The following is a 15724-nucleotide window of genomic DNA, read 5'->3' on the forward strand; positions in this document are numbered from 1 at the left end:
TTCATTTCTTTTCTGTAGCTCACTGCACCATGAACATGGTTGGAATGACACCTGGAATCACCTTACACACCTTGACAAAGTGCCTCCAGTGCCTCTGAGAAGAGCCTATGTGTTTCTGAATATATCTTTGATGTACCTTATTTAGGATTTTGCTAGTATAAATTCTAAGCTGTAGTCTTAACTGTACAAATCTGTTAAGCCACACATACCCTTTGGTTTTAGTGCTGGGATCTTTCTCCTTTGATTTTTCTCCTGTGTCCATGTGTAACCTCACTTTTAAGATAGCCTCAAGGAAAATGTACATATGGTAATGATCGCATGAAGTTCTGAAGGTAGATTTCACATGGCTTTCTCTGTGGCCTAATGATTAGATATTCCTCCCTCCACTGAGGGGAGCACCTCATTTCTGTTTTTTATTCATATTTGCATTCATAAAGTATTTGTAAGCACTCACTGAATAACAGGCCTGAGGCTCACCTCTAAGATTAAAAAACTGAGGCTAATTTAGCGTGCTTCGATCCTTGCCTACTCGGGGGTCTCATCTGACCTCATGCTGGAGCCTTAGTATTCTTCCCATCTGTCCCCCAGCATAGTCACTGTCTTGCTGTACTGGAGGGGTGAGTGATGCTAACATTTCTCTGGTGTATTTCAGCAACTTGCAAGTATATACAGTATACTGGCTGCAATCTTGAATGTTGGGAATATTGAATTTTCTTCTGTGGCAACTGAATACCAGATTGACAAGAGCCACATTTTCCAATCATGGAGCTGTGGAGAACTGTGAGTTTTATTATCTTTCATGCAAAACTGAACTTTTAAACAAAATTTAATGACATGCTGTAAGTGTCACATAAGGATAATTTGAAACAACTGTACTTATATGGGGTTCTAAAAAGTGAATGCTCAGACTCAATTTGTGTAAAATGAAGTTTTTAAAGCCCACTATTTAAAATAGATTGTCATATGTACCCCACAGAAATACAAAGAATTATTAGAGAGTACTATGAAAACCTATATGCTAACAAGCTGGGAAACCTAGGAGAAATGGATAACTTCCTAGAAAAATACAACCTTCCAAGACTGACCCAGAAAGAAACAGAAAATCTAAACAGACCAATTACCAGCAATGAAATTGAAATGGTAATCAAAAAACTACCCAAGAACAAAACCCCCGGGCCAGATGGATTTACCTTGGAATTTTATCAGACATACAGTGAAGACATAACACCCATTCTCCTTAAAGTTTTCCAAAAAATAAAAGAGGAGGGAATACTCCCAAACTCATTCTATGAAGCCAACATCACCCTAAAACCAAAACCAGGCAAAGACCCCACCAAAAAGGAAAACTATAAACCAATATCCCTGATGAATGTAGATGCAAAACTACTCAACAAAATATTAGCAAACTGAATTCAAAAATACATCAAAAGGATCATACACCATGACCAAGTGGGATTCATCCCAGGGATGCAAGGATGGTACAACATTCAAAAATCCATCAACATCATCCACCACATCAACAAAAAGAAGGACAAAAACCACATGATCATCTCCATAGATGCTGAAAAAGCATTTGATAAAATTCATCATCCATTCATGATAAAAACTCTCAACAAAATGGGTATAGAGGGCAAGTACCTCAACATAATAAAGGCCATATATGATAAACGCACAGCCAACATCATACTGAACAGCGAGAAGCTGAAAGCTTTTCCTCTGCGATCAGAAACAAGACAGGGATGCCCACTCTCCCCACTCTTATTCAACATAGTACTGGAGGTCCTAGCCACAGCATTTAGACAAAACAAAGAAATAAAGGAATCCACATTGGTAAAGAAGAAGTTAAACTGTCACTATTTGCAGATGACATGATATTGTACCTAAAAAACCCTAAAGACTCCACTCTGAAACAACTAGAGCTAATATCGGAATTCATCAAAGTTGCAGGATACACAATTAACACACAGAAATCTGTGGCTTTCCTATACACTAACAATGAACTAATAGAAAGAGAAATCAGGAAGACAATTCCATTCACAATAGCATCAAAAAGAATAAAATACCTAGGAATAAACCTAACCAAGGAAGTGAAGACCTATACTCTGAAAACTATAGAAATTAAAGAGGTTACTAACAAATGGAAACTCATCCCATGCTCCTGGGTAGGAAGAATTAATATCGTCAAATGGCCATCCTGCCCAAAGCAATATGCAGATTCTTTGCAATCCCTATCAAATTACCAACAGCATTCTTCAATAAACTGGAACAAATAGTTCAAAAATACCTATGGAAGCACCAAAGACCCCGAATAGCTAAAGCAACCCTGAGAAGGAAGAATAAAGTGGGGGGATCTCACTCCCCAAGTTCAACCTCTACTACAAAGCCATAGTAATCAAGACAATTTGCTACTGGCACAAGAACAGAGGCACAGACCATTGGAACAGAATAGAGACTCCAAACATTAACCCAAACATATATGGTCAACTAATATTTGATAAAGGATCCATGGACATACAATGGGGAAATGACAGTCTCTTTAACAGATGGTGCTGGCAAAACTGGACAGCTACATGTAAGAGAATGAAACTGGATCACTGTGTAACCCCATACACAAAAGTAAATTCGAAATGGATCAAAGACTTGATTGTAAGTCATGAAACCATAAAACTCTGAGAAAAAAACATAGGCAAAAATTTGTTAGACATAAACATGAGTGACCTCTTCTTGAACATATGTCCCCAGGCAAGGGAAACAAAAGCAAAAATGAACAAATGGGACTATATCAAGCTGAAAAGCTTCTGTACAGCAGAGGACACCATCAATAGAACAAAAATGTATCCTACGTTATGGGAGAATATATTCATAAATTACAGATCCAACAAAGGGTTAACATCCAAAATATATAAAGAGCTCACACACCTGAACAAACAAAAAGCAAATAATCCAATTAAAAAATGAGCAGAGCTGAACAGACAGTTCTCCGAAGAAGAAATTCAGATGGCCAACAGACACATGAAAAGATGCTCCACATGGCTAGTCATCAGAGAAATGCAAATTAAAACCACAATGAGATATCATCTCACACCAGTAAGGATGGCTACCACCCAAAAGACAAACAACAACAAATTTTGGTGAGGTTGTGGATAAAGGGGAACCCTCCTACAGTGCTGGTGGGAATGTAAATTAGTTCAACCATTGTGGAAAGCAATATGGAGCTTCCTCAAAAAGCTCAAAATAGAAATACCATTTGACCCAGGAATTCCACTTCTAGGAATTTATCCTAAGAATGCAGCCCTCCAATTTGAAAAAGACAGATGCATCCCTATGTTTATCGCTGTACTATTTATAATAGCCAAGATATGGAAGCAACCTAAATGTCCATCAGTAGATGAATGGATAAAGAAGATGTGGTACATATACACAATGGAATATTACTCAGCCATAAGAAGAAAACAGATCCTACCATTTGCAACAACATGGATGGAGCTAGAGGGTATTATGCTCAGTTAAATAAGCTAGGTGGAGAAAGACAAGTACCAAATGATTTCACTCATATGTGGAGTATAAGAACAAAGGAAAACTGAAGAAACAAAACAGCAGCAGAATCTCAGAACCCAAGAATGGACTAACAGTTACCAAAGGGTAAGGGACTGGGGAGGACGGGTGGGAAGGGAAGGATAAGGGCGGGAAAAAAGAAAGGGGGCACTACGCTTAACATGTATAGTATGGGGGGTCACGGGGAGGGCTATGCAACACAGAGAAGACAAGTAGTGATTTTACAGCGTCTTACTACGTTGATGGACAGTGACTGTGAAGGGGTATGTGGGGGGGACTTGGTGAAGGGGGGAGCCTAGTAAACGTAATGTCCTTCATGTAATTGTAGATTAATGATACCAAAATTAATAAATAAATAAACAAATAAATAAATAAAATAGATGGTCATGCCTAGAAATTAACTAATTACTGTAAAAAATATTCCTAAAGATTAGGCCTTTATGATTGTTTTAGGAGCTATTTACATTTCACTGTAAAAATACAGAAAAAATAAATATTTAGTGAACTTTCAAAAAAAGAGTTAACGTTATCTTACAGATTTAGCATCCTATATCATTTTATAAGTAATAAAGACCTGTATATTTATTTTCATACTGGATGGAGTTTTTTAGACACATTCATGCTGGGTTGATTAATTCCAGTCATTTTCTATACAAGAAAAGTACATCATAGTATCTTCTTCAAATCAACTTTTCTCCTACTAGCAGAGTTTGATGAATTACTCCAATAATTTAAGGTTTCTGACTGATAGCTTCTAGTGGCACAGCTTTTTTATTCAGAATATACCCTATTTTTTATTTTTAATATTGGCATATGTCCTCATAATTCCAGTTTTGTTATAAATGTCATTTTTAACCTAGGGAATCATGATATAAATTTTCATACATATATTTTTTCTGATTTATATTTACTCAGAAACAGAATGTAATATTTTAGGGTAAATTCAGAGAGCCAAATATCAAACCTTCCTAGTCTGGACCCATCCTCAAATCCTTATCATCTCCCTCCACTGTGTCTCTGGAGCCATCGTGGTAACACAGCAGAACAGGTGTCTGAGGTTGATGTGTAATAAGTGACATATACTTGGAAACCTGCTCTGATTTTTCATATATTAAAAAAAAACTTAACTGACACATAAGATATTAGGTTATCTGAAGTGGAAGAAATAATGAAAAAACTCCAGTGGTTAAGTTTAAAACTCACCTTTGATTATAATTAGAAGGATGAGCTGTAATAGAGATATGTTGTAGACATGAGTGTACTAAGAAATTACCAAGCTAAAAGTGATTTTGATGTTGAGAACCTTTTTCTGTATAGCAGAAGACAGTCACATATATGGGTCACAGAAAGTTAATGTGAATATAGTTAAAATTAATTATAGCACTTTCTGGAACAACCACTCATGGAAAGTAGAAATTTTACTCACATTAAAAGTATTTATAATCAAAGTTACAAGGCATTAATCTCCAAGCCAAGGCCATGTTTTTATAGATAGTGTTACAGGTACCTTGTTCCAATCAGGCACTGGTTCTGGCAATTCTACACCATAAATATCAATCAGATCTGACCACTTCTCTCTGTCGTCATCATTCTCATCCAAGACAACATCACCTCTCATCTGAACTGAGTGAACTCCCAACTGTTCATCCACATCCATTCTTGAACTTTCCCAGGCCATTCTCCACAGTTCATTAAGAAACCACTCAGTGCATGTGTCAGTGGATTCTCTCAGACTCCCTGTCCTCCTCCTTGTCCCTCTCCTCCTCCCTCTATCTTCCCACCTCAATTTCTTAGTTGGCTCCCATTCTTTCTGGATAGATAGACACCATCAAGACTAGAATTTTGTTTTACAACATATTACATTTAGCAATGTATCCCCAGGTAAAATGCCTGGCAGATACTAGGTCCTCAGTAAATATATGTCAAATGAATGGACAATATGGGACTAGAAATATGTGTGTGTGTGTATATATATATATATATATATCAATCAGTGGGAGACACTATTCAGAAATAAGTCCAAGTGTAATTACCAGAAATGACTTTACAAATCACTAAAGAATCAGTATTCTAGGGACAACCAGCTGGCTAACTATTGGAGTGGGGGAGAATTTGAATCCTTCTCCTATACCATATACCAAAATGAATTCCAAGTGTATATCAACTTAAGTGCAAAAACATCATAAAAGTATAAGACAAAATGCATTTATATAATCCTGAGATTGGAAAAAACTTGAAGGGCTTTATGTGCAGAAAAACCGAAAGCAGAAATGACTTTAATGGATATTTGACTATATAAAAATTTAAACTTTTTCAAACTAAAAAAAGAAAAATAAATGAAATTGTAATGCAAACAGAAAATTGGGAAAATTTATATATATGTATGAAACATATCAAGGCATTATTCTCTTGAAGCTATAAAGATTTATATACTGATTAGGAAAGGGTGACTATATCAATGAGAAAAGGCAGTTTACAAAATTGGATCACAAATCACCAATAAAAATAAAAGTTTTATGGTCTTTTGGGTATAAGTTGCAGAAGTTGCAGAAGTTACTTAAAATACATTTGTTTGGGTATATCCTGAAGCCTGGGTTACCTTGTACAGTTAATTTCTACATTTTGAAAATGTGTATAAAATAATGGTATGCATATCATACCAAATATATTCATTGTGCTTTTAAATTACTTAACACAATTCAGTGAAATTATGTTTGGTGTCACAAACAACCACTGGCTCATGCAGGTGCTTCACTCGGTCCACCAGTTCAGTTTGGCTTGGGCCCTATTATACAGCGGCCGACATTTGACCGGTCAAGATAAGCAGAGAAAAATGATCAAGAAGAGACCTAGGACTACTATTGAATAGTAACTTATTTTTACATTATAAAACCTTCACATATTTGTCTCATGCCATTTGAAGAAGGCAAATTAAGACATTTTCATTCCCTGGGAAGTTACTTTCTTACCATTATTTCTTCTAACCACACATCTATTTTATTTCCAGCTGCCTCTTTGCTTTGCATTCAGGCAGAAGAGCTGCAGGAAGCTCTCACCTCACACTGTGTGGTCACTAGAGGAGAAACCATCATACGACCCAATACCGTAGAGAAAGCTACAGACGTCAGAGACGCCATGGCTAAAACTCTCTGTGGACGCCTCTTTAGTTGGATAGTGAATGGCATTAACAGCTTATTGAAGCATAACACATCACCAAGGTAAAGACCTTTATGGAAACATGTTTTCCCAAGTGTCAGGTGATACAAATCCATTTTCTAATTTTCCAATTTGTATATGAGCCCCTTTGAAGATTTCCTAATTGGTATCATTTCATTATTAAAGTTTTATTTCAGTCGATCTGCTTTGTTTCCCAATGGTACCATTTCACTGTGACATCTAGCTATAACATTTTTAAGCTGCTGAAACATAAAAACTGTAGCAACATGAATAAACATGATAGAATGTGAATTTTTAATGGGACATCTTACTATCAATGTGTATGTTCTTTTAATTAGAAGTTGTAAAGTATATACCATGTTATACTTGCATAAAAAGTCAATTCAGCAGTTCTTTGTTTTTGTTTTGAGTGATTGAATTAAATCTTGAAGGCAAAGGAAAACTTTTTTTTCATATTTTAACACTCACTATATTGCCATGACAGTAGGAATTATGACCTCCTGTGAGATTTAGTTCAGAAATGTGCTAGTTAGCTAGCAAACAGTAGAGCCAGGATATGAGCAATAATGTTATCTGACCGTAAGTCTATGCCCTGCCTAGTATCTCATCTTAGAAATAAAGGTGGTCACAGTCACCACTAAATGAGTGCTCTTTATAGGCCAGGGGTTGTGCATAGGTGGCACTCCTTAATTTGCACCTAATGTTTTGTTCTGCCATAAATTATATAACTTTTAGAGATTTGTATTTGAAAAAACAAGATAGACGCCTACCTTAAGATCATCTCATTCATACTTACTTACTAAGCATAAACGGCCATTTTATACACATTGAGACATGTAATTCACTGCTATTTTTCCACTAAAATACATGCCATGCACACCATGATATGTCCAAACTGTCCAAGAGACTATCCATTATTCCTCCATATGTTTTACTCTCTGTCCCTGAGAATTGCTTCTTTACCTTCCTGCTGAACTGTAACCTATTTGACTGCATGTGCAAATGACAATCCAGTTTGCGCATTGTGATTTAATGGTCAGAATAGTCTGTATGTTGATGTGTGGCCATCTGTATGATGCCAAGCTTTCAGATGAAAATGGAAAATTTTAAGAATTTTTCAATATCAATATAGTCCACAGAATGTAAATGAAGATATTCAGAGATTTGACCTCATTTTGTTAGTTATCATCTTTATCTTGGCACTAAGTGGTACCCAGAATGATTTGACTTTGAAATAGGTGATATGCTGAAAATTCCACTGTAGTCTATTACTTGGTAATTTTCCTGTCTATACACTAATGAAAATTACCCAAACTTTAAATTTTTAAATTTCATACAGAATAGTTTTACAGTTTAGTGTAAAAAACAAAAACAAGACCATTAAAATAGTTTATCATTTGAATAGTTTAGTTCAGTCTGTCAGGGTTTACACTGAGATTTTGGAGAGCCTGTGTTCATTGTGACCAGCTTGTTGTGTGACCCTGGGCAAGTGACTGCATTTTCTTCATCTCTTCCTCCTCAGCCATTAAATAAAGGCATGGAATGGCAAGTCAGTGGTATGAATAGTTGGTGGGTATCTTGGAACCTTTTAAGAATCTCCTGAAAACTATATCCTTCACTCCAAAATAGAAAATGGATAATGTTTGTATGTATTCACCAAAATTATTGCGCACTGTTGTGACTCCAGATCCCCTGAAGGCCATTAACAGAGCCCCGTTTGAGAATCCTTGACCCTAATTATCTCTAAGGTCTTCCCGGCTCAAACACATTATTTTATAAGTATCTATCTAAAGGACAAAGAGATTTTAAGAGAATAATAATTTTGATTTAACGAACATAAACTTTAGCTACACATTTTGCCTCATATGAATAGGTAGAGTTGCACTTACAATTCAGAATTTGGGGAATTTTCAGAAATATCCGATAGCTTTCTTTGTGTTGATCCCATCTCATATTCAAAGTGTTCTGCAACTGAGTTCTGAATTCAGACAATTCTTCCAAGTGTAGAAAGCATCCTTCAGTTCAGAGCCCTCGGTTGCTAGTTGTCATTCCCAAATCACTTCCCTTGCACCACACTGAGAGTTGGCATAGATTACATTAATAGAGAGTGCAAAGAGACATGTTGGTACTCTCCTTTTTAAATTCACATGAAATAACTTTGCAGTGTATATATTTACTGGAGGAAGGGCAAGCTTTTTGACAAAGTATCTACCCTTTAGTGAAAAGAGGTAACCGTTGTGGAGGAGTAGTAAAAAAATGCTTTTGGTATATTTAGTTGTAAAATAGTATTTAATTGTATTTAAAAATATATTTAATTATAAAATAAATTCAAATACATTTGCATCTTCAGTTTACTATTTATTCTATATTAAAAATCATGAGTGAATGAGTCAAAAATAAATAACAATTCTTTAAAATAAGTGTTTTTAGCAAGATCTTTTCATTGTTATCTTACAATGAAGAACTAAATATACTCTTTCACAGAAGTTTTGCTTTTCCAGTATGGTCTTTATTGAACATGTTTTTGCTATGTTTGGACTGCTAGCCAGGCTTTCCCTACGATTCATAATCACTCAGGGCTGTGATTCCTGTGCTCTCAAATTCATAGGAAAAATGTTTCTTTTGTGGGAGTATATAAAATAGTATGGAAGTGGTTTCTGTAGTACAAGGAAAATATTGTACCATTTACATACTAAAAAGATGCTACCTACTTTATCTCCCTGTTCTATGAAGGAAAATATTTTCAGTTAAGAAAAATTTTCACTCTTTGTCCTAGTAGTAATTTCTTAGCTAAATTACAAGTGTCCTTTGAGATACCCTGCTTTATATTACCTCTTAAGAAAATAAATAACTCAAAATAATGCCTCTTTAATTTTTCAGTGGGAATGGTGATGAACTGAGCATTGGCATTCTGCATATATTTGGCTTTGAAAATTTCAAAAAGAATTCCTTTGAGCAGCTGTACATTAACATTGCAAATAAACAGATTCAGTATTATTTCAATCAACACGTGTTCACATGGGAACAGGTAAGTTAAGATACTGTAAAGATGAGTGCATGTTCCAGTTATACACAGACTTGTACTAATGAAGCAGGATCTAAATCATAGATGTAAAGTTGTAAACATTTAAGAAAGTCAAAGAAAAGATTTTCTATTTTCCTTGCCCATGGTAAACACAAAAACTTGTATTAATTTAGGGCATCTTGATATATAATGTTGAATGTACTCCGTCAAAAATCGATGCGCTCTTCTCCAAAACTTAGCAAGTGTGAGTTCTTGGAAAGAAAGAAGTTTCCTTTGGTAATTTAAATAAGCTGATGTGTCCAACTGTTTCCCTTTCTGTAGACTGCATAGCTGAAATTCTTTTTGAAATTTAAATGTCCACCTAAAATGCATTAAACTTCAGAATCCCAGTAGCTCAGCAATGGAACACAAGATAATGGGTTTGATGCAAATGCCATGAAATGGTAATTTGTCAGGATATATGTGTAATTTATGATTCAGTTTCAAAAATCAGACTTAACTTGAGTTGCATTTGGCAAAACTGGAGTATTAATATTATTAAATTACTTTATCAAGTCTAAAAGGAATAGTCATTTCTATGTCAGTATATCATCTGTCTCCTTTAAATAATATTAAATCTCTTTTTATTTAGTTATTAGAACTGAAGTTTTTATTTAAATTTGAAATAAATTGGAGGTACATGAACCTCTTTTGATTCAAAATATTTAGGCTTATTGAGAATTTACTTTGAAATTGCATTTTGAAAATAGTGGTCACAGAAGAAAACATTTAGATCTTGACATTTCTAAAGTCAAAAAAAAAGAAATAAGTTAGGAGTTTTTATCTGTCTTTGTGCAGCTTTCATCTACCCCAGGATCTTGTTCTATCAAATATTCATTCTTTGTCTTTCTGACCCTCTCCATTAGTGCCATCTCTTAGGCTAGATACGTGATGAAATCTTTACACATCTTTAAAGACAAAAAAACTCCCAACTGGCTTGTCTGTGTAGCCATGGCCCTCTCTCTTCCCTTCACAACCAACCTCCTTGAAAGCATATTCAATATTCATTGCACTGTATTGATTATTTCCCCAACTGGGTACCTTGAGTCCATAGTGTCTGGCTCTGACTCCATAACTCTGCTGGAATGGCCCTTCCTAATTTCATCAGTCATTAGTATCAGGACCATTTTAACTTCCACATTATTAGCCTTTCTGTAATTTTCAACTTTGTTGACAAGATTACTGTTTCTGGAAAACTTCTCTTTTGGCATCCCTAACAGTTTCTGTTTCTCTTCCTCTTTGATGGGTTCCTTTTTTATTCCTTCTACACCATCACTTACCCAACCCTGGCTGTATACTATAATCATTTGTGATTGTGTATCTTTGTTGAATACCAATGTCAAGACCCTGTCCTACACCAATTAAATCAGATCTTTTGGAATGACCCAGGGAACAATAAGTTTTTAAAGGTTCCCGATCTATTCCAATGTGCAGCCAAGGTTGAGAATTATTGCTCTAAATTCTAGTTCCTCAAAGAGTTCTGTCCTTGACCCTTTTCTTATGTTCCCTAGGAAAGATCACCCATTTCCATTATTTCAACCACCCTTACATGCTAGTAAAGCCCACCTTCCCACCTCCAACCCTCTCTCTCAACTCTTGGTCTCCATTTAGGGCAGCTTCCAGAATTTTATCTGCAATTGAAATCATCATCTTTCCCTCTACTTAGGTTCTTTTTCGGTGAATGATATCTCTATCCATCCGCTTCCTCAAGCCAAAATTCTTAATGTTACATGTCATTTCTCATCATTGAAATCCAAAAAATCAATGAGATTTGTTCATTCTTCCCTCTTCTATGTTCAGGTAAAAATAATTGACAGTACAATATCTGGTTTACATCTTTGCCTTTCTCACTAGACTGCAAATTCCTTGAGGTCAGAGATTGTGCTTTTAATTCATTTATCATCTTCAGAGCCTAACATTTAGCAAGTACTCAATAAATATTATTAAATTACAGTTGACACTTTAATAATGCAGGGATTGGGGATACTGGCCCCTGTGCCATCAAAAATCTGAGTGTAACTTTTGACTTCCCAAAAACTTAAATACTAAAAACCTACTGTTGACTGGAAACTTTACCGATAGCATAAACAGTTGATTAACACATATTATGTATGCTATATATATTCTTACAATAAAGTAAGCTAGAGAAAATAAAATGTTTTTTTAAATTGTCATGAGTCTTCAAATCCATTTTCTATTATATCTGTTGAAAAAAATCCACATGCAAATGGACCTGCATAGTTCAAACTTGGGTTGTTAAAGAGTCAACTGTAATGTCATTGTACTTTATTGCCTCATAATGTTCACAGAATCCATTCTAACCAGAGACTGAAAACAAGTAAATTTTTTTGTTTTGCACACTTGGATAGGGATCTATTAGGATTACATTCTGCGCAGGACCAGCTACAGCGTCATGTATTTCCTATTTAAATTAATTAACAACATGTTGGTAGACGTCCATTATTCTCCTTTTTGGGTTGAGGTAAGAACCTGGTTTTATTGGAACTAGACTTTAAACCAATTACATAGCTTACAATAATTATTTGTCTTTCATTTTTCATAGAATGATACAGTTTACAATTCACCTTAATTGAGACCTTAAATTTCATAATCCTAGTGCTCTTAATTCTTTTGTCTTTGGACTTGTTACAGATGCAACTATTCTATAGGGCTTTTTTTTAAAGGTATAATTGATATGCAATCTTAAAGGTTTCACATGAGTAACATTGTGGTTATTACATTCACCCATATTATCAACACCCCCCCTCCCCCCATTGCAGTCACTATTGATCAGCATAGTAAGATGCTATAGAGTCACTACTTGTCTTCTCTGTGCTATACTGGCTTCCCCGTGGCCCCACCCCCCCACATTATGTGTGCTAATCATAATACCTCTTAATCCCCTTCCCCCTCCCCACACACTCACCCCACTCCCTTCCCTTTGGTAACTGCTAGTCCCTTCTTGGAGTCTGTGAGTCTGCTGCTGTTTTGTTCCTTCAGTTTTGCTTTGTTGTTATCCAAAAAGGGGTTAACAAATGAGGGAAATCATTTGGTACTTGTCTTTCTCTGCCTGGCTTATTTCACTGAGCATAATACTCTCCAGCTCTGATGCCAGGGTTCTTGTTCATGAAGCTGAAGAATGAGCTTCACAAACACTCAAGGTAGGAGAGCAAGGTACAGGCTTTTATTTAGATATTTAGAAATAAAGTGAGAGGACAGAGCTCCCAGCTCACGCCAGGAGGGGACAAGACAGTCTGTCGGTGGCTCATTGTCTAGGGGTTTTATGGGTAGTTGAGGATTTTCAGGAATGAGGGTAAAGGGTTAGGGGTGCAGACTTGTTGAGTGGTCTCACAATGCTCATTCTTGATGAGAAACAGAGGAGATTTTGAGCTCTAGATTCTTTCTCAAGATAGCAGTTTCCCTCTGGGAGCATGTCAGTTAAGACTGCCTACCCTGCCCCCAAGGTGGGCTGGGATGTTGCCTGTTTGCTGAAGTTAAGAATCTTACTTCTTAACTTCTTGGGCTGTTTATAGTTGGGCTTGCTTACTAAATTAGTCTTTTTCCTAGGTTGCAGATTATGTGGTCAGGATCAGAGAAGGAAATATAGCACATAGGTATGGTTAAAATAAACTGGGCCTTTTAGCAGGCTAAGGTAAATTTTACAGTGAAGTCACGGGTTATGCTGAGACACTTTTCTTTATCTGCAGAACACTCAAACATTCCCGGCTAAATTGCTGCTGGCCCTTTGAATTTTAACTAATCTCACTGAAGATGTCTATATATTCCTAGTCTGGTATCTTTACCCTAGAGAATTACTGTGACTCTGACTTTGCGTAATGCTTATCACAGAGTTTCAATAGGGACTTCTTTGCACATTGCTACATTGTTCTGACTGTAATTATCTTGCTCTGCTTTTTCTCCAGAGGCCCTCACCCTACTCTGCCTAATCCCATGGTCCCTGTCTCAGCTCCATCCATGTTGTTGCACATGGTAGAATTTGTTGTCTTCTTATGGCTGAGAAATATTCTACTGTGTGTATGTCCCACATCTTCTCTACCCATTCATCTACTTGTGGACACTTCAATTGCTTCGATGTCTTGGCTATTGTAAATAGTGCTACAAGAAACATAGGGATGAATATGTCTTTGAATCTATCATCTGTTTTCTTCGGGTAAATTCCTAGGAGTGGAATTCCTGGGTCAAATGGTATTTCTGTTTTTAGTTTTTTGAGAAACCTCCACATTGCTTTCCACAGTGTGTGAAGGTTCCTCTTTCTCTGCATCCTTCCAGCATTTGTTGTTGTTTGTCTTTTAGGTGTTGGCCATCCTAACTGGTGTGAAGTGATATCCCATTGTGGTTTAATTTGCATTTCCCTGATAATAAGCAACGTGGAGCATCTTTTCATGTGCCTGTTGGCCACCTGAATTTCTTCTTTGGAGAACTGTCTGTTCAGATCATCTGCCCATTTTTTAATTGGGTTATTTGCTTTTTGGGTGTTGAGGCATATGAGTGTTTTATATATTTTGGATGTTAACCCCTTATTGGCTCTGTCATTTATGAATATATTCTCCCATACTGTAGGATGCATTTTTGTTCTGCTGATGGTGTCCTTTGCTGTACAGAAGCTTTTTAGTTTGATGTAGTCCCACTGTTCATTTTTGCTGTTGTTTCCCTTGCCTGAGGAGATGCATTCAGGAAAAAATTGCTCATGTTTATATTCAAGAGATTTTTTTGCCTGTGTTTTCTTCTAAGAATTTTATGGTTTGATGACTTATATTCAGGTCCTTTATCCATTTTGAGTTTACTTTTGTGTATGGAATTAGACAGTAATCCCATTTCATTCTCTCTCTTACATGTAGCTGTCCAATTTTGCCAACACCAGTTGTTGAAGAGGCTGTCATTCCCCCTTGTATGTCCATAGCTCCTTTATCATGTATTAATTGGTCATATATGTTTCAGTTTATATCAGGGCTCTCTATTCTGTTCCATTGATCTATGGATCTGTTCTTGTGCCAGTTCCAAATTGTCTTGATTACAGTGGCTTTGTAGTAGAGTTTGAAGTCAGGGAGCGTAATCCCCACTGCTTTATTCTTCTTTTTCAGGATTGCTTTGACTCTTCAGGGTCTTTTGTGGTTCCATGTGAACTTTAGAACTATTTGTTCTAGTTCTTTGAAGAATGCTGTAGGTATTTTGATAGGGATTGCATTGAATCTGTAGATTCCTTTAGGCAGAATGACCATTTTTACAACATTTATTCTTCCTATCCATGAGCACAGGATGTATTTCCATTTATTGCTGTCTTCTTTAATTTCTCTCATAAGTGTCTTGTAGTTTTTGGGGTATAGGTCTTTCACTTTCTTGGTTAGGTTTATTCCTAAGTGTTTTATTCTTTTCGATGCAATTGTAAATACAGTTATTTTCCTGATTTCTCTTTCTTCTAGTTCATTGTTAGTATATAGGAATGCAACAGATTTTTGTGTATTCATTTTGTATCCTGCAACTTTGCTGAATTCAATTATTCTAGTAATTTTTGGGTGGATTCTTTAGGGTTGTTAATCTACAATATCATGTCATCTGCAAACAGTGACAGTTTAACTTCTTCCTTACCAATCTGGATGCCTTTTATTCCTTTCTGTTGTCTCATTGCCATGGCTAGGCATACTGTAGGATGCCTTTTTGTTCTGCCGATGGTGTCCTTTGCTGTACAAAAACTTTTTAGCATGATGTAGTCACACTTGTTCATTTCTTATTTTGTTTCCCTTGCCCGAGGAGATGTGTTCTGGAAAAAGTTGCTCATATTTATATTCAAGAGATTTTTGCCTATGTTTTCTTCTAAGAGTTTTATGGTTTCATGACTTGCATTCAGGTCTTTGATTCATTTTGAGTTTACTTTTGTGTATGGAGTCAGACAATAATCCAGTTTCATTC

The 15724-nt window shown here is 36.0% G+C and overlaps 1 protein-coding gene across 1 annotated transcript in view; it reads left to right on the forward strand.

The window, feature by feature from the left end:
* Positions 1-29: 29 nt before the first annotated feature.
* Positions 30-15724, forward strand: part of LOC108388448 (myosin-IIIa-like) — a 99942-nt gene continuing 84247 nt past the window's right edge. Inside the window, 5 exon segments of the mRNA XM_073220233.1 lie at positions 30-38; positions 653-754; positions 756-780; positions 6563-6773; positions 9613-9760. Coding sequence (XP_073076334.1) covers positions 30-38; positions 653-754; positions 756-780; positions 6563-6773; positions 9613-9760 — 495 coding nt within the window.

Source organism: Manis javanica, chromosome 2 (assembly GCF_040802235.1).
Source record: "Manis javanica isolate MJ-LG chromosome 2, MJ_LKY, whole genome shotgun sequence".
NCBI lineage: Eukaryota > Metazoa > Chordata > Mammalia > Pholidota > Manidae > Manis > Manis javanica.